The sequence below is a fragment of the Budorcas taxicolor genome, chromosome 25, assembly GCF_023091745.1.
Source record: "Budorcas taxicolor isolate Tak-1 chromosome 25, Takin1.1, whole genome shotgun sequence".
NCBI classification, from domain to species: Eukaryota; Metazoa; Chordata; class Mammalia; order Artiodactyla; family Bovidae; genus Budorcas; species Budorcas taxicolor.
Genome location: NC_068934.1, coordinates 39,256,537 through 39,283,663, shown reverse-complemented (window position 1 = coordinate 39,283,663; position 27,127 = coordinate 39,256,537). Strand labels below are relative to the sequence as shown.

Genomic DNA, 27,127 nt, shown 5'->3' with positions numbered 1-27,127 from the left:
CTTACTCCTCTGTTCTGTGAGCAGGCCTGGCAGTGTCTTACTTTAGGGCTTTTCCTGGGGTAGTTAACCCAGGGTCTGGTTTGATATCTTAAGTTAGTTCCCTCAGATGACCCTTGGGGCATTCTGGCCTAGTGCTTACTGTAAGCAATGCAGCCCGCACCTCCCTCCCCAGCCCCGTCTTGCAGTGGTGGATGCAGGTGTCTGTGCAGCTGCTCTGCTGGGACATACCTTTGGGCATGTAATCTGTGGGTTTAAACTATTTATTTATCTTTCCTCCCAGTTATGTTGCCCTCTGAGATTCCAAGGCTCGCCACAGACTCACCAGTGAGAGTGCTTCCTGGTGTTTGGAAACTTCCCTTTTTTAAGACTCCGGTCCCGGGACAGATCTCCATCCCTACCTCATTTACCTCTCTTTTTATCTGGTACATTTTTTCCTACCTCCTTTTGAAGATAATGGGCTGCTTTCTGGGTGCCTGATGTCCTCTGCCTGCATTCAAAAGTTGTTTTGTGGAATTTACTCAGCGTTCAAATGTTCTTTTCATGCATTTGTTGGGGAGAAGGTGGTTTCCCTGTCCTATTTCTCCACTACCTTAGGACTGCCCCTCAAATTATTCATAATTCCCATGAGATCAATAGGGCCCTGAAGACAATATTGCCTTGCTAGCGGGGAATAGTAAACCTGGTCTAAAGGCTGGTTTCTTAGCTTAAAAAACTTTATAGCAAGCCTTCAAAAATGCAATTGTTTCCAAGAAATTAACAGTGATTGCAAACAGTGAAAGGAATAATTTATAAAAATTTAAAAATATCCAGCATTCAAAGGTAAAGTAAACATATCCACAATCCAGTTTAAAATTTCCATATAAATTGTTCAAGTATTTGTCCTAGTTTCATCTCAATATTGTAAGTTGATTATCCTCTGATTAATATAATTAAATAAATGCAAAAAAAAAAAAAATCCAGATGTGTAAAGAAGCCATAACGAGGGAAAATGAACTAGTAAAAACACAAGTAAAATGTATATTACATAATTAGCAGGGAAGGACATTAAAATGCATCAGTTCAGTTCAGTTCAGTTCAGTTACTCAGTAGTGTCCGACTCTTTGCAATGCCATGAATTTCAGCACACCAGGCCTTCCTGTCCATCACCACTCCCGGAGGTCACTCAAACTCATGTCCATCAAGTCGGTGATGCCATCCAGCCATTTCATCCTCTGTTGTCCCCTTCTCCTCGTACCCCCAATCCCTCCCAGCATCAGAGTCTTTTCCAATTAATCAACTCTTCCCATGAGATGGCCAGAGTACTGGAGTTTCAGATTTAGCATCATTCCTTCCAAAGAACAACCAGGGCTAATCTCCTTTAGAATGGACTTGCTGGATCTCCTTGCAGTCCAAGGGACTCTCAAGAGTCTTCTCCAACACCACAGTTCAAAAGCATCAATTCTTCGGCGCTCAGCTTTCTTCACGGTCCAACTCTCACATTCATACATGACCACAGGAAAAAAACATAGCCTTGACTAGTTGAATTTTGTTGGCAAAGTAATGTCTCTGCTTTTGAATATGCTATCTAGGTCGGTCATAACTTTTCTTCCAAGGAGTAAGCATCTTTTAATTTCATGGCTGCAGTCAACATCTGCAGTGATTTTGGAGCCCCAAAAGATAAAGTCTGACACTGTTTCCACTGTTTCCCCATCTATTTCCCATGAAGTGATGGGACCAGATGCCATGAACTTCGTTTTCTGAATGTTGAACTTTAAGCCAACGTTTTCACTCTCCTCTTTCACTTTCATCAAGACGCTTTTTAGTTTCTCTTCACATTCTGCCATAAGGGTGGTGTCATCTGCATATCTGAGGTTATTGATATTTCTCCCACCAATCTTGATTCCAGCTTGTGCTTCTTCTAGTCCAGCGTTTCTCATGATGTACTCTGCATATAAGTTAAATAAGCAGGGTGACGATATACAGACTTGACGTACTCCTTTTCCTATTTGGAACCATGTCCAGTTGTTCCATGTCCAGTTCTAACTGTTGCTTCCTAACTTGCAGATAGGTTTCTCAATAGGCCGGGCAGGTTATCTGGTATTCCCATCTCGTTGAGAATTTTTCACAGTTTATTATGATCCACACAGTCAAAGACTTTGGTATAGTCAATAAAGCAGAAATAGAGGTATTTTGGAACTCTCTTGCATTTTTGGTGATCTAGTGGAAGTTGGCAATTTGATCTCTGGTTCCTCTGCCTTTGCTAAAGCCAGCTTGAACATCTGGAAGTTCACAGTTCACATATTGCTGAAGCCTGGCTTGGAGAATTTTGAGCATTACTTTACTAGCGTGTGAGATGTGTGCAATTGTGTGGTAGTTTAAGCATTATTTGGCATTGCCTTTCTTTGGAATTGGAATGAAAACTGACCTTTTCCAGTCCTGTGGGCACTGCTGAGTTTTCCAAATTTGCTGGCATATTGAGTGCACACTTTCACAGCATCATCTTTCAGGATTTGAAATAGCTCCACTGGAATTCCATCACCTCCACTAGCTTTGTTCATAGTGATGCTTTCTAAGGCCCATTTGACGTCACATTACAGGATGTCTGGCTCTATGTGAGTGATTATCAATAATCCTTATATGCATGAAGCTGAAGAATATTGAGTATGTTAAATAGAGACATGTAAAATAGAAATGCAAACACCGTGGAAAAAAATTAATTGCACATCAGAGAGCTTTGAAGTAACTTTAAGAGTGCTAAAATATATGTAAATGGAATCCCACAGGAAGTGAAAGACAGGAGAATAGAGCAAAGAACTGCATAATTACTGGCTGAAAAATTTCCAGGAATGATGAACGCTTTAACCCTGTTAACCCAGAAGCTCAATTAATTCAAGGGCAAGAAATATGACAACTATACAAAGGCACATCATAATTCAAGGTTTAAGACAATAACCAAAGAAATGTAACCAGACGGAAAAACCAACACAGTAGAACAAGAAATGGGGATTACAGCAGATTAGGCCGAAAGAAACAATGTCAGCCAGAGGACACTGGCACCACATCTTAAATGCTGAGAGGAACATATTTGACTCAGAATTCTATACCCAAGAAAAATACACATCAAAAACAAGATAAAATACTTTCTCAGACATACAACAATAGCAAGACTGCATCACCACCAACAGACCAATTTAATAAATGTTTTTTAAAAGGTTTCAAGTCAGAAGGAATTCAAAACCAAGTGACAATCTGGGTCTACAGGGGGAATGAATAGTACTCAAAAATGATAAACATTTTGTATGTATTAAAAGGCAAATATAGGGATTTCCTTGGTGGTCCAGTGTTTAAGGATGTGCTTTTCAATGCAAAGCATTTGCAAATGGCAAAGCTTTGTTCCTTTGTCAGAGAACTAAATCCCACATGCCACTGAGCACTAAGCCTGCATGTCTCAAATAAATTTTAATGCTGCAAGTACTGAGCTTGCCCTCCTCAAATGGAGAGTCCCTACCACAAGGAAGATCCTGCATGCCACACTAAGACCCAGTACAGACAAAAAAATGATAAATAAATAAATAATTTAATAATTGTCATAATTAGTAATGATAGAATAGCAAGTTAAAGATGCATACCATGGATCTTAAAACTACTTAAAAAACAGTTACAGTTAATAAAGTGACAAAGGATATAAAAGGAAATCAGAAAAACTACTCAGCCACAGAGAAGTCAGGGGTAAAAAGAGACATGGGACAAACTGAAGATAAAGAGCAAGATGATCAAATTAAACCCAACTACAGTTAACCGCTCAGATGTGAACCCAGACTGAAGATATAACCCAAGTCCCAGACGACAGCAGATCCCCATACACTGCACTGTGCAGCCGAAACAGAGCCTGCCAGGCTCCAGGGCCCCATGTGCCTGGGCACAGAACAGCATCAAAAGTTTATATGGAACAGTAAATTAGAAGACTTCAATGATAAAAATTACATCCTCTGTTTATAAAAAAAAATGGCATTAGAAATCAATGTTCACTGGACAGAAGAAGAATAAGGTGCTAGCATAGTGTGGACCTTCCCTCTTTTACAACCTTAATTCTTCTCAGGAGGGAGCAGATAAATTGACAGGTCTTATATCTTTTCAATACTAGACATACTTGACATACACAGAGAATACTAGACATTCATGTTTGATTTTCACGGTTCGGTCTCCTCTCTCTTCTCCTCTCTTACTCACCCTGGGCAACAGGGACTGCACATCTAAACCATAGCTCAATCACTACACACAAATCTGGATGATATTTGCCGAATGTTTCACATAAACCAGTGAAAACTTGTTTCCTCCTATTTCACACTCTTGGCTCTTTTCAACCAACCACAGCTCTTTTCCTACATCCTGGGATTCTGGTCCTCTATCACTTGCAGCCATGTTCCCATACACTGGGCTTCATTACATCTAATGAAATTCCTATTCAGAGTGGCCATAATACCCACAAAAAGGGAAAGAACAGGCAGCTCCTTACTCTCCTCTCTTGTTCCTTCACTACATACATTCACTGAAAACCTGTGTAGCAAGTATGTTACATACAAACATTCAAGTAGAAAACTTTCAAACATGTAAAAGTGCATTTGCAAGTGCAATCACATCAGTTAGTTCGCAGATCTGACACACATTGTCATGGACACATCCAAGACAATTTGGTGTGCATTTGTGTACTTTACTGTACAGAACTGTATGGAGTACAACAGTGCAGGACTTTTATTTCAAGCTTAGGCTGTCTGAAAGGAAGCATAAATTCAGTGGTAATGTAGACGGTACTACTATTCTATTTTTAAAGGTGTGCTTAGTTACTGAGCTATGTGAATTTTCAACAAATGGAATGCAGTCCGCCAAGCACCTCTTGCCATGGGAATTCTCCAGACAAGAATACTGGAGTGGGTTGCCATGCCATATCCAGGTACTGCAAGATGAAAAATGTTTCTTTTATTGTGTTTGTGTTTTATGTATTATTTGTGTGAAAAGTATCATAAAGGTATTAAACTACAGTAATATATAGCCAATTGTCTTAGCTGGCTATCTAAGTACCTTTACTAGATTTATGAAGAAATTGAGATTTTTGAACACCCTTTTCAAATGTAACTTGTTCATATACAGGGGACTTACTGTTCTGCTAAGACCTGTGGATCCAAAAGTAAACGCATCCTCTCCAGGTCCAAGGAAGTCACATTCTTGGTTGGGATTTTAGAGGAAATGTGAGATCTCCATAATTCTAGCCATTTCAGTCTTTTCAAAAGACCTTGATCCGGGCAAACAAATACCAGAGTAGAAATAATCATTCTGTTTCTACCTACTTCTAGAAAGTGTTGTTAAGTTCTCAATACTGGATCTTGTAATGCTGGTGGACTAAATGGAGAAGTGATATGAATAGAAATAAGGAAGGTGAGACAGGTAGGTCAGAATGTGAGGTAACAAAGACAAGGTATTTAGAAGCTGAAGAATTGAGAGAGATTTGGGACCTGAGTTGGAAAAGAAGTTTTCAAACCGAATTGGGTCATGTGGTGTGTGTAATCCTCACTTCAGTCCTTTGAAGATCTCTACTGCCTAGTCTGCCTCTATTTTCTGGAGCATAGTTCAGATCCATCTAGCTGTTTCTCATTGCTGCTCCTTTCCCATGGCTCTAACATTCAGCCCAGCCATTCAGGCTACTCCATTCTTTTTTGTTGTTGTTGTTGTTCTTTAAGGAAGGTGCTGTAGGCTACCTACAAAATGATGTATTCCCTGGTTCTCTTTCAAAAGTGAAAATAGTTTATTATATAGCCATCAGCCCAGTACCTACAGGACAGCATTTCCTACCCTCCCGTGCTCTTAGTCGTGACTGGTGACTTTGAGATGCAAGCAGATCTGTAAGAGGAATTTCTTGGAAGACTGCTTTCAAGGAGCTGATTCAGCTGAGAGATGGGACTCTTCCCTTCCCCATTTACTTCCTAACTGTTTTCTGGATTTTAGTTGTGATGGCTGGAACTCCTGCAGTTGTATTGGACAATCATGTAACCTTGGAGATAAATAGCACCCAAGCTCTGGCTGGCCCACCACCAGCTTTTTTTCAGTGGGAGAGAAAAATCAAGTTTATCTTGCTAAAGTTATGGTTGTTTTAGTTTTACAAATGTGCATCCAAACTTAATCCTGATACTACTATGTGTTTAATATGATGTAGACTTATTATTTTGTTGGGTTTAGTGAATATATTTATATTTTACGTTTTTCTAATTTTTTATTTTATGAATTGATTCACCAACCATTATACCTAAATTTTATAAATGCAAAATTATGATTATAAGCATCCTTTCCTTTAGACTTTGAATTTTTATATTTTATTATCTTCTTTCCATTCTTGTTTTTTTCCATATTTGCACAGCCTGGGCCATGTCCTTTGTTATAACCTCATCCATATCCATCTCTGCAGGCTAAAACAGACTGAGAGCTGTTTGGGAAGAACCAAAGAATGAATACAGGGATATGAATGAAGGGTGGTGGCCCTTGTTACTCATCGTCAATGTTATTCAGTAGGATCACATTCCCCTGCCCTTCTGTGTGCCCATAGCCCCCAGGTTTGCCATGACCATGGAAGAGACTTCGGCCAGTGGAATTGGAGTAGAAGTGATATCTCACTTCCCAATGGAAATATTATTTTCTGTCCCACTAGCTGGAATGGAGATATAAGACAAGAGATGGAACAGACATGTTAGACCAGAGGTAAGTAGCACGGGTGGAAGATATGACAAGAAGGAAGTGGGCCCTTATCTCTGTGGAGAGACCTGCACTAACATTATATGAAAGAGAATTGAAATTGTATTGTATTTAAGATAATGTTATTTAGAGTTTCATTACAGTCATTGAACCTGTCACCTAACACTCAAAATAAAAAATCTGATCTTTGTGTTAGCCTTGTCTTGACATTAGGGTCTGAATGAAACAATATCTACTGACATATACTTACAAGTGAGTCAAGTGACAGCCCTGCCCTCTGGAAGCTGTGCTCTAGTGTGGGATTCAGAAACTGAAGCAAGAACAAAGCCATATGGCATGAGAGCTTCAAGATCCTGTAGGAACCCTGGGGAGGAGACCCTCAATCAGTCCTGATTTCAGGAGGTTGCTTGAAGCAGGGACAATCCTCTGTCAGTGTCCTCATAAATAGGCTATGTTGCCAAGTTTCATGTAAGAGTGATTTATTTCAAATTCCTTTCAGAATGTCTTCCCTTTTGATCCAGTGCTTAAGATATGCGTTTGAGACCTGGTTTGGGAAGATTGCAGATGCACCAGGGCAACTAAGCCAGTGGACCACAGCTACTGAGCCTGAGTGGTCTAGAGCCTGTGATCTACATCAAGAGAAGCACAGGATTGAAAAGCCAGTTCACTGCAATTACAGAGGAGCCCCTGCTTGCTGAAAATAGAGACGTCCTGAGCAGCAATGAAGACGTACTGCTGTTGCTAATTCACTTCAGTGTGTCCGACTCTGTGTGACCACATAGATGGACGCTCACCAGACTCCCCCATCCCTGGGATTCTCCAGGCAAGAACAGTGGAGTGGGTTGCCATTTCCTTCTCCAGTGAATGAAAGTGAAAAGTGAAAGTGAAGTCGCTCAGTCCTGTCTGACCCTCAGCGACTCCATGGACTCCAGCCTTCCAGGCTCTGTTCATGGGATTTTCCAGGCAAGAGTACTGGAGTGGTGTCATTGCCTTTTCCACAATGAAGACTTAATGCTGCCAAAATTAAAAAAAAAAAAAAAAAAGAATTCTACTAGAGAAACCAGTGAGGTCTCAAGGGAAGCAGGACATGAAAAAGGATGAAACCAGTCTCAGTCTGATATCGTGCAAGTCATGGAGAAGGAAGCTACAGCCTGTTTTCACAGGGAAATTGGGATATAAGCTGTGCCTCAAACGTGCCCCAAACCAAGGCTAGGGAGCTGGGATTTCACTCTCCCATGAGCGCCTCCCTCTCGTCCTTCAACTAACACCCAGCTGGTGTCTACAACCCTTGTATTAGATCCTCCAAAGACAAATCAAAGGAGACACTAGAAGCAAAAGACAACAAAGCTCAGGAAAATGCAACCTCAGATAATGTCTAGATTTCTGCACCCAGTCTGCTATCTCCAGCATCATATATGAAATCCTGCGAGTCTAAAGAACTCCATGAGTCTCTATATGTAAGTTTTCTTTTTCTTTTTAGTTCAGGTTTTAATTTGAACTGGAGTGTAGTTGACTTACAGCATTGTATTAATATTAGTTGTATGGGAAATTAATTCCCTTATACATATACATGTACCTATTGTTTCTTAGATTATTTTCCCATACAGGATATTACAGACAATTGAGCAGAATTCCTGTGCTGTATAGTAGGTCTTTGTTGATTATCTATTAAATAAAGTAGTAGACATATATTAATCTCAAACTCTCAATATCACTAAGACAGAAACTTCAAAATTGACTTTCTATAAATTTCTTACTGCAAAACTATTTTGAACATAACAAATATAAGAAAGAAGAGTGTCATGAACCCTATATTTCATCATTCAGCATCAATAACTACAAAACTAACCTCTTAGTCCCGCAGATTGTCATAGACTGGAGACTATGCAACATCAAGGTGATGGCCAATTGAGTTCCCAGCAGAGACCATTTTGACTTGCATCAGTCTTTCTCATCTTGCTATGTTCTCACATGTGGTGGTTGAAGGGAAGGAAGAAGAGGGAGAATAAGAGAGAAAAAGAGGGAAAGGCTAATCCCATCATGAGGGACCACCATCAAAATCCCATGTCAACCTGGGAACCTCCCAAAGGCCCTACTCCCTAATATCATCATATTAGGAGTCAAGGGTGGACACAATTCACTCCATAGCTGCTATCTGTTCTTAAATCAAGCAGACCACCATTTCATTCTCTCTTTTACTCCTTATTCATTTTTCCTGAAGTATTTTAGGGACAAGATGAGCATTTCACAAAATCCATATAGTGAGTATTTGTGGTAGGATGATAGGACATGACAAAAAAAAATGCTCTTTTGTTCCCTCCAAAATGAACACTTTATATCCAGTCCATGTGCAAATTTCCCTGATTCTCAAAAAGCAGATGTCTTTTCACAGTTTATTGAAAGAATGTTATCCTATGTTGCACTTGGTTGTTCTCCTTTATGACTAAATAAGTGTTCCTCTTCCAATTTTAATGCCATTTATTTGTTCAGAAACTGGGAGGAAGCAGGGTGGTTTGTCCTACAGAATGTCCCACTATTGGGTATAGAGCAGGGGTCCACAATACAAGTACAGTGGTTCACAACCAGTACCAGTCCTTGGTCTATTAGGAACCAGACCTTCACAGCAGGAGGTGAGCTGCAGGCCAGAGAGTGAGGCCTCATCTGTATTATAGCTGCTCCCCATCACACTCTCATCATCCCCAGAAGGGACAATCTACTTTGTTTCCCTGGAACAGTTTGTAGTTACATAACCTATGCTTAATAGAAACAAACATAGCATTAATATTGATGATTATTTTTCTTACTCAGTGCTCAGAATGTTGAGTTGGTGCCCTAGAAATCTATCACAGTGACAATTTAGATGTTGACTATTAACATTTGGACACATTGGGCCAGCTTCAGTTCAGTTCAGTTCAGTCATTCAGTCGTGTCCGACTCTTTGCGACCCCATGAATCGCAGCATGCCAGGCCTCCCTGTCCATCACCAACTCCCAGAGTTCACACAAACTCATGTCCATTGAGTCAGTGATGCCATCAAGCCATCACATCCTCTGTCGTCCCCTTCTTCTCCTGCCCCAAATCCTTCCCAGCATCAGGGTCTTTTCCAGTGAGTCAACTCTTCGCATGAGGTGGCCAAAGTATTGGAGTTTCAGCTTCAGCATCAGTCCTTCCAATGAACACCCAAGACTGATTTCCTTTAGAATGGACTGGTTGGATTTCCTTACAGTCCAAGGGACTCTCAAGAGTCTTCTCCAACACCACAGTTCGATAGCATCAATTCTTCGGTGCTCAGTTTTCTTCACAGTCCAACTCTCACATCCATGCATGTCCACTGGAAAAACCATAGCCTTGACTACACGGACCTTTGTTGGCAAGATAATGTCTCTGCTTTTCAATATACTACCTAGGTTGGTCATAACTTTTCTTCTAAGGGGTCAGCCTCTTTTAATTTCACGGCTGCAATCACTATCTGCAGTGATTTTGGAGCCCCCTCAAAATAAAGTCTGACACTGTTTCCACTGTTTCCCCATTTATTTCCCATGAAGTGATGGGACCAGATGGCATGATCTTCATTTTCTGAAAGTTGAGCTTTAAGTCAACTTTTTCATTGTCTTTCATTTTCCTCAAGAGGCTTTTTAGTTCCTCTTCACTTTCTGCCATAGGGTGGTGTCATCTGCATATCTGAGTTTATTGATATTTCTCCCAGCAATCTTGATTCCAGCTTCTGCTTCTTCCAGCCCAGCATTTCTCATGATGTACTCCGCATATAAGTTAAATAAGCAGGGTGACAATATACAGCCTTGACGTACTCCTTTTCCTATTTGGAACCAGTCTGTTGTTCCATGTCCAGTTCTAACTGTTGCTTCTTCACCTGCATATAGGTTTCTTATTTTTTTAATTTTTATTTTTACTTTATTTTACTTTACAATACTGTATTGGTTTTGCCATACATTGACGAAGCAGGTCAGGTGGTCTGGTATTCCCATCTCTTTTAGAATTTTCCACAGTTTATTGTGATCCACACAGTCAAAGGCTTTGGCATAGTCAAGAAGTTTCTTAGCCACCTGTAATTACTCTTTCGTAAGGGGCCACTGCTCTGTCCAAATAGGCTTGTCAGTCTTCCAAGTTATTTTAATAATTGTATTGTTTGTTAAATGAGCAGTGACCCCTAGGAAAAATGTGAAATGTATATCTGAGTTTGCCATTGCCTCAGTAAGTCCCTTCTTATTAGATTAAGGGCTGCATCTATCACATAAGATTTTAATGTTGCAGGTTGGCCTTCTAGTCCCTCACATGGACAAATTTGAGTGCTCTGATAAAACTCTTGTACTTTGGTTTGAGAAATCCGTGGAATTTCCCAAGAAATTTTTTATAAAAGCCAGGATTTGAGCCATAAAGATTTGGAAACCAAAGTAATATCAAATCCAGTGTCGAGGAGACCAAAAAATCTTTTGTCATTAATTTTGATATTTATAGTAGGTAGGGCAAATTTAGATACTCAGTTCAGTTCAGTTCCTCAGTCATGTCTGACTCTTTGTGACCTCATGAATCACAGCACGCTAGGCCTCCCTGTCCATCACCAACTCCCGGAGTTCACACAGACTCACTTCCATTGAGTCAGTGATGCCATCCTGCCATCTCATCCTCTGTTGTCCCCTTCTCCTCCTGCCCCCAAACCCTCCTAGCATCAGAGTCTTTTCCAATGAGTCAACTCTTCGATGAGGTGGCCAAAGTACTGGCCTTTCAGCTTTAGCATCATTCCTTCCAAAGAAATCCCAGGGCTGATCTCCCTCAGAATGGACTGGTTGGATCTCCTTGCAATCCAAGAGCTTAAATTTAAATATTTAAAAACTAACATCATGGGATCCAGCCCCATCCTTCATTGCAAATAGAAAGAGAAAAGTTGGAAGCAGTGATAGATTTCTTCATCTTAACTTTTAAAACCACAGTGGATGCTGCCTGCAGCCATGAAATCAGAAGACATTAACTTCTTGGCAGGAAAGCTTTGGGAAACATAAACAGTGTGTTGAGAAGCAGAAACATCATTCTGCCCAACAAACTGGTAGATGTTTGGCCTTTTTGTTGGGATTCCTCAACTCTCTGTCCAGTCCCCATTGGTCTTTGAAGTCCCTCAGCTTTCTGGTCCTTCAAGATTCCAAGATTATTTTGAGCATTTCTTTACCCAGTCCTGAAATCAGCCATCTCTTTAAGATCTTCTGATGAAAAATGTATATAGAAGCTAGATGTTAGAACTCAGAATAGTCTCTGTTATCAAGTTGTCATTCCTTCTAGGCTTTACAGTGGTTGGAGGAGGAAGTACACATTTTCCTGAAAAATTAAAATAGAATGGAATATAATTAGTTTGTAGAAACTTATGCTTTCAGTTCAAGATTTAAGACAGCAGGGTTTGAATTAACCTTCTATATGTTATGTGTGAACCTCTTTTCCTAGCCACTGAAAGCCTTATTTCAGAACATTAGTTTTAATTATTGTCTTGCTTGTACCTGTTAACATACATACTATTCTGTCACAATAACAGAAACTATATGAGCAACAATAAGTTGTTGAATTATTGCTCGCCGCAGCTGCAATGGTGGTGCAGATGCATGGTAGCTGTAACGGGAGCGCAGATGCATGGTGGAGATAAACTACCCCACGTCCAAATCAGGGGCAGCAGCTGAGAGGAGCTACCTTACTTCCAAGGTAAGGAGCAGCAGCTGCACTTGGCTGGAGCAGCTGTGAAGCGATAACCCACATCCGAGGTAAGAGAAACCCAAGTAAGATGGTAGGCCCTGAGAGAGGGCATCGGAGGGCAGACAAACTGAAACCACATTCACAGACAACTAGCCAATCTGTCACATGGACCACAGCCTTGTCTAACTCAATGAAACTAAGCCATGCCTTGTGGGGCCACCCAAGATGGACAGATCATGGTGGAGTGGTCTGACAGAATGTGGTCCACTGGAGAAGGGAATGGCAAACCACTTTAGTATTCTTGCCTTGAGAACCCCATGAACAGTACGATAAGGCAAAATGATAGGACACTGAAAGATGAACTTCCCAGGCTGGTAGGCAACCAATATGCTACTGGAGATCAATGGAGAAATAACTCCAGATAGAATGAAGGGGTGGAGCCAAAGCAAAGACAACATCCAGTTGTGCATGGGACTCATGATAGAAGCAAGATTCAATGCTGTAGAGAGCAATATTGCATAGGAACCTGGATTGTTAGGGCCATGAATGAAGGCAAATTGGAAGAGGTCAACCAGGAGATGACAAGAGTGAACATAGACATTCTAAGAATCAGCGAACTTAGATGGACTGCAATGGGTATATTTAACTCAGATGACCATTATATCTACAACTGTGGGCATGAGTCCCTTAGAAGAAATGGAGTAGACATCATAGTCAACAAAAGAGTCTGAAATGCAGTACTTGGATGCAATCTCAAAAATACCAGTATGACATCTGTTCGTTTCCATGGCAAACCATTCAATATCACGATAATCCAAGTCTATGCCACCATCAGTAACACTATAGAAGCTAAAGTTGAATAGTTCTATGAAGACCTACAAGACCTTCTAGAAATCACCCCTAAAAGGTGTCATTTTTATTATAGGGGACTGTAATGAAAAAGTAGGAGTCAAGAAACATCAGAAGTAACACGCAAACTTGGCCTTGGAGTACAGAATGAAGCAGGGCAAAGACTAATAGAGTTCTGCCAAGAGAACACACTTGCCATAGCAAACACACTCTTCCAACAACACAAGAGAAGACTCTACACATGGACATCAGCAGATGGTCGGCACCAAAATCAGATTGATTATATTTTTTGCAGCAAAGATGGAGAAGCTCTATACAGTCAGCAAAAACGAGACTGGGAGCTGACAGTGGCTCAGATTATGAACTCCTTATCGGCTAATTCAGACTGAAATTGAAGAAAGTGGAGAAAAGCACTAGACCATTCAAATATGACCTAAATCAAATCCCTTAGCACTTATACAGTGGAAGTGAGAAATAGATTTAAGGGACTAGATCTAATAGACATAGTGCCTGATGAACTATGGATGGAGGTTCATAACACTACAGGAGACAGGAATCAAGACCATTCCCAAGAAAGATAAATGCAAAAAAGCAAACTGGCTGTCTGAGGAGGCTTAACAGATAGCTAGCTGTGAAAAGAAGGGAAGCAAAAAGCAAAGGAGAAAAGCACAGATATACCCATTTGAATGCAGAGTTCCAAAAAATAGGAAGGAGAGATAAGAAAGCCTTCCTCAGTGATCAATGCAAAGAAATAGAGGAAAACAATAGAATGGGAAAGACTAAACATCTCTTCAAGAAAATTAGAGATACCAAGGGAATATTTCATGCAAAGATGAGCTCAATAAAGGACAGAAATTGTACGGACCTAACAGAAGCAGAAGATAGTAAGAAGAGGTGACAAAAATACACAAAGGAACTGTACAAAAATATATATTCAAGACCCAGATAATCACGATGGTGTGATCACTCATCTAGAGCCAGAAATCCTGGAATGTGAAGTCAAATGGGCCTTAGGAAGCATCACTACGAACAAAGCTAGTGGAGGTCATGGAATTCTAGTTGAGCTATTTCAAATTCTGAAATATGATGCTGTGAAAGTGTTGTACTCAATATGCTAGAAAAATTGGAAGACCTAGCAGTGGCCACACACCTGGAAAAGGTCAGTTCTATTCCAATCCCAAGTAAAAGCAGTGCCAAAGAATGCTCAAAGTTCAGCACAATTGCACTCATTTCACATGCTAGTAAAGTAATGCTTAAAATTATCCAAGCCAGGTTTCAGCAATACATGAACCATGAACTTCCAGATTATCCAGCTGGTTTTAGAAAAGGCAGAGGAACCAGAGATCATATTGCCAACATCTGGTGGATTATCAAAAAAGCAAGAGAATTCCAGAAAAAAACACCTACTTCTGCTTTACTAACTATGCCAAAGCATTTAACTGTATGGATCACAATAAAAAGTGGAAATTTCTTAAAGAGCTGGGAATACCAGATCACCTGACCTGCCTCTTGAGAAACCTGTACACAGGTCAGGAAGCAACAGTTAGAACTGGACATGGAACAACAGACTGGTTTCAAATAGGAAAGGAGTACGTCAAGGCTGTATATTGTCACCCTGCTTATTTAACTTATATGCAGAGTACATCATGAAAATGCTGGGCTGGAGGAAGCATAGGTTGGATCAAGATTGCCGGGAGAAATATCCATAGCCTCAGATATGCAGATGACACCACCTATTGCAGAAAAGAAGAAGAAAAAGAACATCTTGATGAAGGTGAAAGAGGAGAGTAAAAAGTTGGCGTAAAACTCAGCATTTAGAAAACTAAGATCATGGCATCCGGTCCCATCACTTCACGGCCAATAGATGGGGAAACATTGAAGAAACTGGTTGATGTCAATTTCTGGGCTCCAAAATCACTGCAGATGGTGACTGCAGCCATGAAATTAAAAGACACTTACATCTTGAAAAGAAAGTTGAGACCAATCTAGACAGCATATTGAAAAGCAGAGACATTACTTTGTCAACAAAGGTGTGTGTAGTCAAGGTTATGGTTTTTCCAGTGGTCATGTATGGATGTGAAAGTTGGACTACAAAGAAAGCTAAGCCCCAAATAATTGATGCTTTTGAACTGTGGTGTTGGACAAGACTCTTGAGTGCCCCTTGGACTACAAGGAGTTCCACCCAGTCCATCGAAAGGAAATCAGTCCTGAATGTTCACTGGAAGGACTGATGCTGAAGCTGAAACTCCAATATTTTGGCCACCTGATGCAAAGAGTTGACTCATTTGAAAAGACCCTGATTTTGGGAAAAAGATGGAGGGCAGGAGGAGAAGGGGATGACAGAGGATGAGATGGTTGGATGGCATCACCAACTCAATGGACATGGGTAAGTGTGGACTCCAGGAGTTGGTGATGGACAAGGAGGCCTTGCGTGCTGCTGTTCACTGGCTCACAAAGAGTCGGACACGACTGAGCAACTGAACTGAACTGACGTTGTTGAATATAGTTTCATATTTATTTCCTTTTTTTTTTTCTTTTTGTTTTCTTTCATTTTGTTTTTGATGGGCAGTATTTTTGTTTTTCCTTAGAAGATATTCCACTCTGAATGTAGAGTCATAAGTTTGAATTTTAAAGCCACTTAAAGAGTACATCAAGGCTGTATATTGCCACCGTGCTTATTTAAATTATATGCAGAGTACATCATGAGAAACGCTGGACTGGAAGAAACACAAGCTGGAATCAAGATTGCCAGGAGAAATATCAATAACCTCAGATATGCAAATGACACCACCCTTATGACAGAAAGTGAGGAGGAACTAAAAAGCCTCTTGTTGAAAGTCAAAGTAGAGAGTGAAAAAGTTGGCCTAAAGCTCAACATTCAGAAAACGAAGATCATGCCATCTGGTCCCATCACTTCATGGGAAATAGGTGGGGAAACAGTTGAAACAGTGTCAGACTTTATTTTTTTGGGCTCCAAAATCACCACAGATGGTGATTGCAGCCATGAAATGAAAAGACGCTTACTCCTTGGAAGAAGTTATGACCAAACTAGATAGCATATTCAAAAGCAGAGATATTACTTTGCCGACTAAGGTCCATCTAGTCAAGGCTATGGTTTTTCCTGTGGTCATGTATGGATGTGAGAGTTGGACTATGAAGAAAGCTGAGCGCTGAAGAATTGATGTTTTTAAACTTTGGTGTTGGAGAAGACTCTTGAGAGTCCCTTGGACTGCAGGGAGATCCAACCAGTCCATTTGAAGGAGATCAGCCCTGGGATTTCTTTGGAAGGAATGATGCTAGAGCTGAAACTCCAGTACTTTGGTCACATCATGAGAAGAGTTGGCTCATGGGTAAAGACTCTGATGCTGGGAGGGATTGGGGGCAGTAGAAGAAGGGGACGACAGAGGATGAGATGGCTGGATGGCATCACTGACTTGATGGACGTGAGTCTGAGTGAAGTCCGGGAGTTGGTGATGGACAGGGAGGCCTGGCGTACTTCGATTCATGGGGTCTCAAAGAGTCTGACACGACTGAGTAACTGAACTGGACTGAACTGAACTGAAGTAATTGTTGTTACAGGTAGCTAGTCAACAGCCTGATGCAATTAGATTTATTAGTCTTTGTTCTTAATTGGTTCAGTTCAGTTCAGTAGTTCAGTTGTGTCCATCTCTTTGCACCGCCAGACTGCAGAATGCCAGGCTTCCCTATCCATCACTAACTCCCGGAGCTTGCTCAAGCTCGTGTCCATCAACTTGGTGATGCCATCTAACCATCTCATTCTTTGTCTTCCATTTTTCCTCCTGCCTACAATCTTTCCTAATATCAGGGTATTTTCCAATGTGTCAGCATGTTTAGTATGCATTCAGTCCCTTTTTAAATCGAACAACATGAATTAAATTCCTCTCTGTCCCTACTGCACCCCCAACTCTTGGCCAGAAGCAAAAAATTGCAGAGACTGAAGGCTGATTCCAGCACATTGCTGTGGATATTTCGTTCCCACTGTTGTTGTTGTTTTTTTTTTTTTTTTGGGTGGGGGGAGTCTGTTGCTAACATTAAAATCAGTAGATTGTACATAAATATCCAAACTTCCAATTCTCTTGAAAACATGGCCAACTGGCCCGCTTTCCAGCATGGGTGAAGTGGAGGAAAGGCTGCTCCCAGTGGTAAGGCCTGTGCTGCCAAGATTCCAACGTGTCCACCTAGTCTTAGTATCATATCTCCTGCCTCCTGGGGCCATGAATTTGTGAGAACTAGACTGCTAGCTCTCTTAAGTTAAAGACTACTTTTGTCTTGATTAACTTTGACTTTGAAGCCTTTAACCCAGAACCTAGCACACAGTTCTTCCTTGTCCAGTTGTTGGAAGATATAAAATATCTTGTGGATGCATACAGCATATCTTCCAATACTGAAACTATACAATTTAAGTAATATTCTTCCCTAAATCTTTGATGCAGCCTGGCATCATAGGTGCCCCTGATTGTCTGCCATTAGACCCACTACCTAAAGCCAGTTGTATGTTCTTAAGCTGTCCCTGAAGTCTGCACTTTGCCATTTGACCATTTATCCTCCTAGCAATCTCCTCTTCAATGAAGACAGCAATGCATTTCTCATGAAGTGCCTAGGAAGATGACATGAAACCAAGAATGTCGAGCACAGCCCCTAGTATCCATTTTCATGATGTTCTTAGTAGTTTTTTCTCCATGTAGGCAAGGTTCTCCATCTTCTTAGATGTTCATGGAGATCAGTTTGATTTTCCAGCCAAGCTTCAAGGAAGAGATTACAGTTCAATTCTCTGTGTTCTGAGAAGCTTCAAAGGCTACTCACCAAGGACACTGATGAAGATAAAGATTTTATCGAGACCTTTGTGTTTTTTTCAGATCTTTTAGTGGCCTAAAGGGGAAAACTCGGGTAGGTCAGATCATATATAACTAGGGGCTCCTGGTCACCATTACATGCTAAGAACCCAAAGTTCCCTGAATACTTGGAGCCAGGAAAGAAGCATGAAGTGGATTGTGCTCCTTGGGCTGGTGGCCTTCTCAGAGTGCATAGTCAAGTAAGTATGGGGACTGTAAGCCACATCATATTCTTTCTCGGATTTTTCTTTTCATCTGATTATTCTTCCAGCCATCAGGTTTAGAAGGGAATGGAATATTTCCCTAAGAGTCTTAAAGCTCCACTCTTACTTATTGATAAGTAACTTGCTATAGGAAATGTGGATTCCAAGATTTTGGGTGGGTTGCACAAATTTTGGGGTCCAGTCATGTCATTACCTATTGAAAATGCAACTCCTTGCAACTGTTCAGTGCACAGTCTATGAAGATGTCGATGTGGTCCTGTGGAATAGCATTTCTACATTTTATTCAACATGTCCTCTTTTCTTCCTATCTACTTCAGTGTGTATATGCCTATGTCTGCATCTCTGTATCACTGTCATTTGTCTCTCCATCTCTTTGGAAGTCACTGGGAGTGTATTTCTTTTTGTGTTGTTTGTTTTCAATTGTTCACTTGACTCTTACTGTCTTCTCAAGCCTCTGAATTTCCCTTAGTCATTCCCTATATCTTGGATTCTTCTTTCAACTCTCTCTTCTCTTTCAACTTGGAGAAAGATACACTGTTTTATATACACTGTTTTATATCTGACAAGCAGTGTGACCACAGCCAATTCAGAAACCTCTTGCATTTCAAATTGCTCTCTTCTAAAAGACGATAATAGTCCCCCTTCTATTTCATTCCTTGAGGTTCTATGAGAAGGAATGAGTGGGATGGCAAAATAAATGCTAATGGCTGTCATTGTTGACAATTCCTATTTATCAGGTACCTTATATCTATCACTTCACTTATCCCCAAGATATTCTTTCTGGAGGGTTTGTATTGTTACATTCCACCATTTTACCGAAGGGGAGACTGAGACACCACATGGTCATACAGCTTACCCAAGGCTGCAGAACAGATCCTGTATTCAAATCTATGTCTTTGCCATGGTATATGCATAAAATTCTGATAATAATGTGCCTCATAAAAATGATTAGAAAACACAAAGGGCCATTACAATGACAGTTATACCTTAACACTGACAGCTAATTGTGGCATCTTGTTTGTTTTCTTTGTCAAATGCTCGGTGAAAGAATACCTCTAAGGAGAGTGAAGACCATGAGAAACACCCTCAGGGGAAAAAACATGCTGAACAATTACCTGAAGGAGCATGCTTACAGACTGTCCCAGATGTCTTTTCGTGGCTCAAATTTAACTATTCACCCGCTGAGAAACATCGAGGATGTGAGTATTTCGGGAGGATGGTGCTCCACAGCGCCCCCTGGTGCTCTAGCCTAGCACTGGGGCTCATCTGGAGGTGCCAGGTGGGATGTTGGGGTTGGGGGTCCTGCAGGAGGCCGAGACACTGGAAAACAGGGACCCCGACCAGAGGAGAAGGCACTCTCCTCCACAACTGTTTTTCTTTGTGACTGGACCTGGCAATTACCAGGTGGCAGGTAAATATCCATTTCTGTGTCAAACATGTGTCATTAGTTTGAGGACGATTGTTCCTTCTGAACTAAGTGAGCCCCTCAGTTACAGATGAAGAGTGAACCATCTCTGTTCAAAAGGTAGAACCAACTGCAAAGCAATTGTGAATCTCCAGGTAGAGGAATTCCGTTTTCAGAGATGCAAGAAAGACAGCAATATAAAGTTACTGAACCTGTATTCCCTTGTATGGCCATAAGAATCACTGCGGTTACTGTTTTCAGATTAGACAAAGGGCTTATTTTGTCTTCAAAAATGCCAATGCCAGCCTGAGAGATAGGCAAAGAGTAAATACATGTAAAATGAAATGGTCACCTGTGTGGTGTTAATTGGATGTGATCTGAGTTTGGAGGGAGTGGCTGGGGTTGAACAAGAAGGACCTCCTGGAGAAGGGCGTGCTAAGGCTGGGATTGAAGAGACTACAGAGCTTCTCAAATGAAGGCACCAGGACTTCCTTGTGTGCCCAGCGGTCCTGGAGGCCCAGTGGTTATGTCTCTGGGCTTCCCATGCAGGAGGTACCACTTCAACGCCTGGTCATAGAGTCAATATCCTGCATACAATGTAGCATAGCGAAAATATATCAAATGCAGACACCTCTGTGACCAAAGTCTGTGAACTGCACGATGGTTAGAAAGTGATCTCAAGAAATATGTGACACCCAGAGGGAGGCATCAGTGTGGGAATAGAGGGTAGCCATTTCTGCACTAACCCACTCCATCCTTCTCCCTGTAGGTGGTCTACATGGGTAGCATCACCATTGGAACACCCCCTCAGGAATTCCAGGTTATCTTTGACACAGGCTCATCTGACTTGTGGGTGCCCTCTGACTTTTCCGCCATTCCAGCCTGTTGTGAGTACAGACACCCCATACCCGGACCATCCTTCACTTGCCCTGCTGCCCTGTTTCCATCCTTGGCACCTGACGACACTCATCTCTTGTGTCTCCAGCTATACACAATAGGTTCAGATATCTTCAGTCTTCTACCTTCCGGATTACCAATAAGACCTTCAGCGTCACCTATGGATCTGGGAGAATGAAAGGAGTTGTTGCTCATGACACAGTTCGGGTAACAGTGTGACATATGCTGAGTCAGGAGTGGCTATGGACTGACCACTGCGGGCAAAACAGATGCAAGACCACCTGCCAGGACCCTTCCTAGCCTAACTCCCATATATATTGGCCATCTTATCCACAGGATCATGTCTCTGGGGAAGCAATGCCCGTGGTGACACATGAGCAAACAGATTAGCTCACCCAGAGAGTGGTTTGAGGTGTGGACTTGCACCTCCTCTGCCCATGAGCAGTTCAAGGATCATTTTGCTGGGAGTGAGAAGAGGGGAAAAAAGCACCTACTCTTATATTCACAGACTGTTCCAGGCACTTTCAGGTGATAACTGGTTTAGTCCTGCAACAACCCCACACAGCAGTTACTCTGATTAGCTCATGAAACATATGAGGAAACTGAGGTACAGACAGCAAGGGCCTTGCGGAGGGCACACATGTCATAAAAGGTGGAATTAGGCTGGCTTTTCAGGACTGAAGTTGCTGTGGGGTGTTTGGGGACAGGATAAAACTGATTTGGGGACCCTGGGGGCAGTCAAGTGCTTCAGGTATCCAGAGTGGGAAACTGGGGACCTGAGAAGTCAAGGGGCCTGATAAATGACTTCTCACTCTAGAGGACCCTTGAGAGTGTAATGAACCTATGGCCTGCTTCCCCCACTTCATGTATCTGTAGATAGGAACACTTTTCTTTCCCACAGATTGGGGACCTTGTAAGCACTGACCAGCCGTTCGGTCTAAGCATGGCGGAATACGGGTTTGAGGATATAACTTTTGATGGTGTCTTGGGCTTGAACTACCCCAACATGTCCTCTTCTGGAGCAATCCCCATCTTTGACAAGCTGAAGAATGAAGGCGCCATTTCTGAGCCTGTTTTTGCCTTCTACTTGAGCAAGTAAGTCTGAGATGGACAATCTCTTTCTCCTAATTAGCTGCAAGATACTTTCAGTTGCACAAAAATTTACACAACACTTGAATAAGAAGTATCTGAGAGATAATCTAACCCAGGATAACTATGGACCCAGGACCCTACCTGGCTTCACCCCTGGCTTTTAGGAATAAAAGTTTATTGGAACCCTACTCCTGGGCTCAAGACCAGTTACTTGGTCTAGGCGGGTGAGTGAGGAGGAAGGCTAATGGAAGGCAAGAGGAAACAAGTTCAAGGAAAAGGCATTAGGATTTGATTATGAATTTGATAAGGAACGAAGGAGAGGGATGGTGAATATCTTTCCTTTATCATTTTCATTTCACTGGGAGCCCAGGACCAGCTACCCAGTGATAAATGAAAGTGTGGGACACAAAATTGTGGGACGTTGTTCAAGAAATATGAGGCATTTCATGAAAGGGAGAGCAGAAGCGGGGTCCCTTTTGAGTTTGGAGCCCTTTTGACATTAGAGGTCACATGCCATTGGAGCCAATGCTGGGTGACTGAACCCATACCCTTAGAACCCCCAGGCCTTGATTTTCCTGAAAAATGACAAGGTGGACAAGGGGAAAGCCAAAAACACTTCAGCACCCTGTCCTCTGAAGGTGTCTGAAACACTCAGGTCGCTGGAGGTCCAGGGCATCTTCAGAAGACATAGTGGGTGGAGCCCTGCCAAGTGCTTCAGCTTCTAACCTCCTCTGTGCCATTCATTAGCCAGTAACAGACCTCAATCTGGATCTCAATCACTCCTAGACTCGATTTCTGCGTCTGCACATGGGGACCTTATTAGGGCCTTGATGGGTGGACAAGCATAGCTCTCAGAAAGTGTTGTTACTGTCCTCCAAGGATCCCCCCATCACTTCTCTCTACAGAGACGAGCAGGAGGGGAGTGTGGTGATGTTTGGTGGGGTGGACCACCACTACTACAAGGGAGAGCTCAACTGGGTACCATTGATCCAAGCAGGTGACTGGATTGTACACATGGACCGGTAAGCCTCTCCTTCTGAGGGTCAGTCCAAGTGATGCTCCCACTACTGTTCATGGACACAGGCAGACACACACAAATGCATTCTCAAACACACAATCACACAGATATACACTACTCACAACAACACAGACAGACAAACATGAAAACACACAAGCAGCCACATATAAACATACACAGCAACACATAAAAACATGCATAGCTAGTCAGAGACACACAAGCACACACAGAGACACATATCAGTTCAGTTCAATCAACACATAAAAACAAACACAAAGTACATAGATACACAAACAACCCATAGGTTCTTAAGCCCCAGCCCTTCTGAGCATGACTTGGACCAGGGTCCTAAAAGGCATCAGAGAGGTCTTTGTAGCTGGGAGAATGCTGCACCCACTGCCCTTTGAGGTGGGGAGCATGATTAGAGGATTCTACAGTGTGGTGAATAGAGGATCAGGGAGAATTTCTCCAGCCTGAACAGAGTTATGATAAGATGAGCGAATCTCCAGGGCTACCTAGGACATAGGAAGTTCTCAGTACAGATAACGCCATTTTAAAAACAGGAGCAGTCCTGAGAAAATGGGGAAAACTGGTCTTTTTAGGGAGGAGCTACCCAGCAGTGGAGAGAGGTTGGCTGCAGTCTTAAGATGTGAAAGCAACTAATACAAAGGTCACCCCATGTTCTTGGGCACACAGTGGGACAGAGGCTATAACAGAGAATCAGGAAGGTGGGATACAGCAGTGACCTGAGGACAAGAGGCATAATTGATAGGATTCTGTCATACCCTCAGATAAAAGCTGACCTGTCCTTTGGAGTTTCTGTTGGCTAGTCATGTATTTCCTTGCCAGGGTCTCAGGGTCTGAGCTAGTTGTAGGAGCAGTGCTGGCAGACACCTTCTCCCAGAGGAGTCCCTCTCTCCCCTACTATGAGAATCTGCTGCCCTTGTGAATCTCCATCTTCACTCTGTGTGTGTAACCTGTTATTTTTCCCCATCAGATACAGCTCTCTGGAGGTTTCTTATTGTTTTCTCAGTCTTCATTCACTCATTGAACAGACAAGCATTGGGCATCCACTGTGTGCCAGGCACTTAAGGGAGGCAAGGTACAAAAGATCTTGTCAAGGTACAAAAGAACCTAGTGTATTCATACAGCATTCGAGGATGTCAAGAAAGGTGATTTGTCAAGAGCAAAGGAAAAGAGGCCAAGAGACAAAGGGCTGTTTAGGAGACAGTCAGGAAGGGGACAACTCTGGGGAGACTCAGAGTGACCATGATGCCCACTTTCTTCCTTTGTCTCTCAGCATCTCCATGAGAAGAAAGGTTATTGCTTGTTCTGGTGGCTGCGAGGCCATTGTTGACACCGGGGTATCAGTGATCAAAGGCCCAAGAACACTGGTCGATAACATACGGAAGCTCATCGGCGCCACACCATGGGGTTCCAAGGTGAAGGGTCATGCCTCAGGGTCACTCCCAGTCTCCCCACACAACAAGGATCTCCAGGGTCAACCTCTCACCCTCTCTCTCTAACAGCACTACGTTTCATGTTTTGTGGACCTGCCTTCTATTATTTTCACCATTAACGGTATCAACTACCGAGTGCCAGCTCGAGCCTACATCCTCAAGGTGAGGGGACAGTGTTGAGGGTTGGTTCTCAAACTGGAGCATGCAGGAACCCTTGGGCTGCTGCAGGGAAGAGGGCGCCCTCTGGAGGCCATGTCACACCATTGCAGATGCTGCTGAGCTGTGTGGCTGGGCCAGTGCCTCCCACAAAACCAATCATTTGAGAATAAAGGGCCGTGTGAGACACTGACTTTCCTGAAATAAATGTGGAGAGGCCACACCATATGGAATGGTGGGAGTCAGGGAGAGGGGAACACTAAGGTCCTCAGTCCTCAAAGAACTTCAATTCAATCTGAACCTGTAGGTACATGAACATGGAATTCAGCACTAGCAGTCCCTGAAATAGGCCATGTTACTAGCAGAATTGTGGGGAAAGTCCCAGTATGATGTTCCAGCATAAGTTAACAGTCTCCCTTCCCTTCTCACAGTTTTCCTGGTTTGGATGATAAATTACTTGGTCAGCCTAGTTCTCGGCTGCATCTTTCCCTTGCTCCAGCCAGGTGCCTCCTTTGTGAGTTGCTGTACCCAACCCCTCTGTGGGGAGGTAGGATGCTAATATGAATAAAGGGTGCACAGTGACTGCTCAGCCCCTGCAGTGGGTGGAGGCTTCATGTCAGATCCCAGCGGGAGTTCAGAGCAGGCTGATGGGCTCAAAGAAAGCTCTGAGGAAAAGAGGGAATTTCAGGAATTCTAAAACCACAAACTCATTGAGCCTTATGGAGGATTGCTTGGTTCTAGGCAAAACTACACGGGATTCCATCCAAATGGAATCCCAGGGTGGTCTGCACTGGGGCACCAGGGACTTACGATGGGTGATGAGGGCTACAGACTGACCAGTGGGGATGGGGAACCAGAGTACGTTACCCAACCAAGCCTGGAGTGGTCAAAGAGGGTGACTGTGGGCTGAAGAAGGCTTAACAGTGTTCCTGAGTTAAGTCTTCAAGAAAGTGTTGTGGGCACTGCTCTATTTAATATGGATAACCAACAATGAGTTACTGTGTAGCACAGGGAAATCTGCTCAGTTATCCTGGATGGGAGGGGTGTCTTTGGGACCAGGATACTTGAATACATATGGTTGAGTCCCTTTACTGTCCACTTGAAATTCAGATTATTGAAAATCAGCTATACTCAAATACAAAATAAAGTTTTTTAATAAAGTATGGATTGTGGGGTTGCCAAAGGAGAACCAGCATTCTCTGCAGAGAAAATAAGGAGCAGGAGTCAGAAGGAAAGCAACTGGGAATGAGGAAAGCTATGGACACTCTTGTTCTTTTCTAAATAATTATATTGAAGTGTGGCTAATCTTCAGTGTTGCATTAAGTTCTGCTGCACAGCAATGTGACTCAGTTATACACATTAAAAAATATATATTTTCTTATTCTTTTTCATGTGATTTATCACTGAATATTTAATATAATCCCTATGCTCTACAGTAAGACTTTGTTGTTTTTCATTCCTCTGTTTCCCCACTCCCAGTCCTCTCCTCCCCCACACCTTTCCTCATGGCAACCTCACGTCTTGGCCCTCTTTGGTTTTGGATGAACTCTCATAGCCCCTGCTCATGAGAAAACCCCTTGATACTTACCAAAAGAGGGAAATAAAACAAAGTATTTTGCTGGGTCTGGGTGTTGGGGAGAGTCACTGGTAAGGGCTCATGCTGACTGATATGTCTCTCTGACTCCCTCAGGATTATAGAGGCTGTTATTTCATCTTTGAAGAGATCGCTGTGAGTCCACCTATAGAGACCTGGATCCTGGGTGACATCTTCCTGAGGCTGTATTTCTCAGTCTATGATCGAGGAAATGACAGGATTGGCCTGGCAAGGGCAGTGTAAATGCTTGGAGTGGTTCAGGAATCAGTAAGGCTGCTTCTGACACACACTCACTCACATCTTGGGCACTCCTGCCCAGGAGACTGGTGAACTGTGTTTGGTGGTCTGCACACCCTATTCTCAATAAAGAATAAAGGGTTTCACTCTTAATTGTACTGAAACAAATGGTGGCCTCTGTTTGTGTCTGGGGTGAAAGATCTAGAACCAAGTCTGAAACAAAATTGGGAGGTACCCTACTCCAACTGGCTTCAAGGAAAAGGGAGACTCATTGAAATGATTCTGGGAATCCAGGACACAAGAATCAGAAGTCATCAGTTCTCTCTTTCTCACCCTCGGTCTTTCTCTTCCCTCTTTTTTGATGGTCTTACCCTGACAACTTTCTTCCTTAAGGCTTCTACACCTAGTGAGGGAGTCAAGCTACCTGTCCTAGGGTTTTATATCCTGAAGGCATCTCCTAGTAAGGAAAGAAGCTTGGAGCCATTAGAGTTCAAGGGTGTTCCCTGAATGATTCACCTCAGTTCACCTGTACAGCCCTAGATCAACTAACGTGGCAGGGCCATGGGGTGCTATGATTGGTTTTACATGGTCATTGGCCTTTGACTCAGCAGCACACATGATTGTCAATTTCTTCCATAACTACATGACTGAAGCTGGGGATAGGCAGCCCCAAGGAAAGCAACTGGCAGATGGTCTAGGCCATGCAAGAGTTTGTGATGACCCACCAACTCCACCATATCCTCATTCATAGGAACTATAAAGGGTAATGAAATAGACTCTCTTCATCCTATCTCAGATGATCTTATCACTGGACTTCTCTTCCAGGGGTTTTTGAGTGAGGTACTTCATGTATAGCTGGTTCCCTCTTGTTCCCACACCCCAGTAACCAGCTCTCTGCCATATATGCCTGTTCTTTCCTTTCCAGGCC

The 27,127-nt window shown here is 42.5% G+C and overlaps 1 protein-coding gene across 1 annotated transcript; it reads left to right on the top strand.

The window, feature by feature from the left end:
* Positions 1 to 18,215: 18,215 nt before the first annotated feature.
* Positions 18,216 to 26,205, top strand: LOC128068953 (pregnancy-associated glycoprotein 1-like). The gene is made up of 9 exons (XM_052662233.1): positions 18,216 to 18,316; positions 19,389 to 19,539; positions 20,515 to 20,632; positions 20,731 to 20,849; positions 21,544 to 21,737; positions 22,640 to 22,756; positions 24,053 to 24,194; positions 24,282 to 24,374; positions 26,059 to 26,205. The coding sequence occupies exons 1-9, from the start codon at positions 18,216 to 18,218 to the stop codon at positions 26,203 to 26,205; spliced, it is 1,182 nt and encodes a 393-aa protein (XP_052518193.1).
* The last annotated feature ends 922 nt before the right edge of the window (positions 26,206 to 27,127 follow it).

What these genes read in the sequence shown, in the direction of transcription:
- LOC128068953 (XM_052662233.1), top strand. Translation starts at nt 18,216, where the DNA reads ATGCTAAGAACCCAAAGTTCCCTGAATACTTGGAGCCAGGAAAGAAGC. An exon ending in TTCTCAGAGTGCATAGTCAA is followed by an intron (nt 18,317 to 19,388) that starts GTAAGTATGGGG and finishes GCTCGGTGAAAG; the next exon opens with AATACCTCTAAGGAGAGTGA. An exon ending in TGGATTGTACACATGGACCG is followed by an intron (nt 22,757 to 24,052) that starts GTAAGCCTCTCC and finishes TTTGTCTCTCAG; the next exon opens with CATCTCCATGAGAAGAAAGG.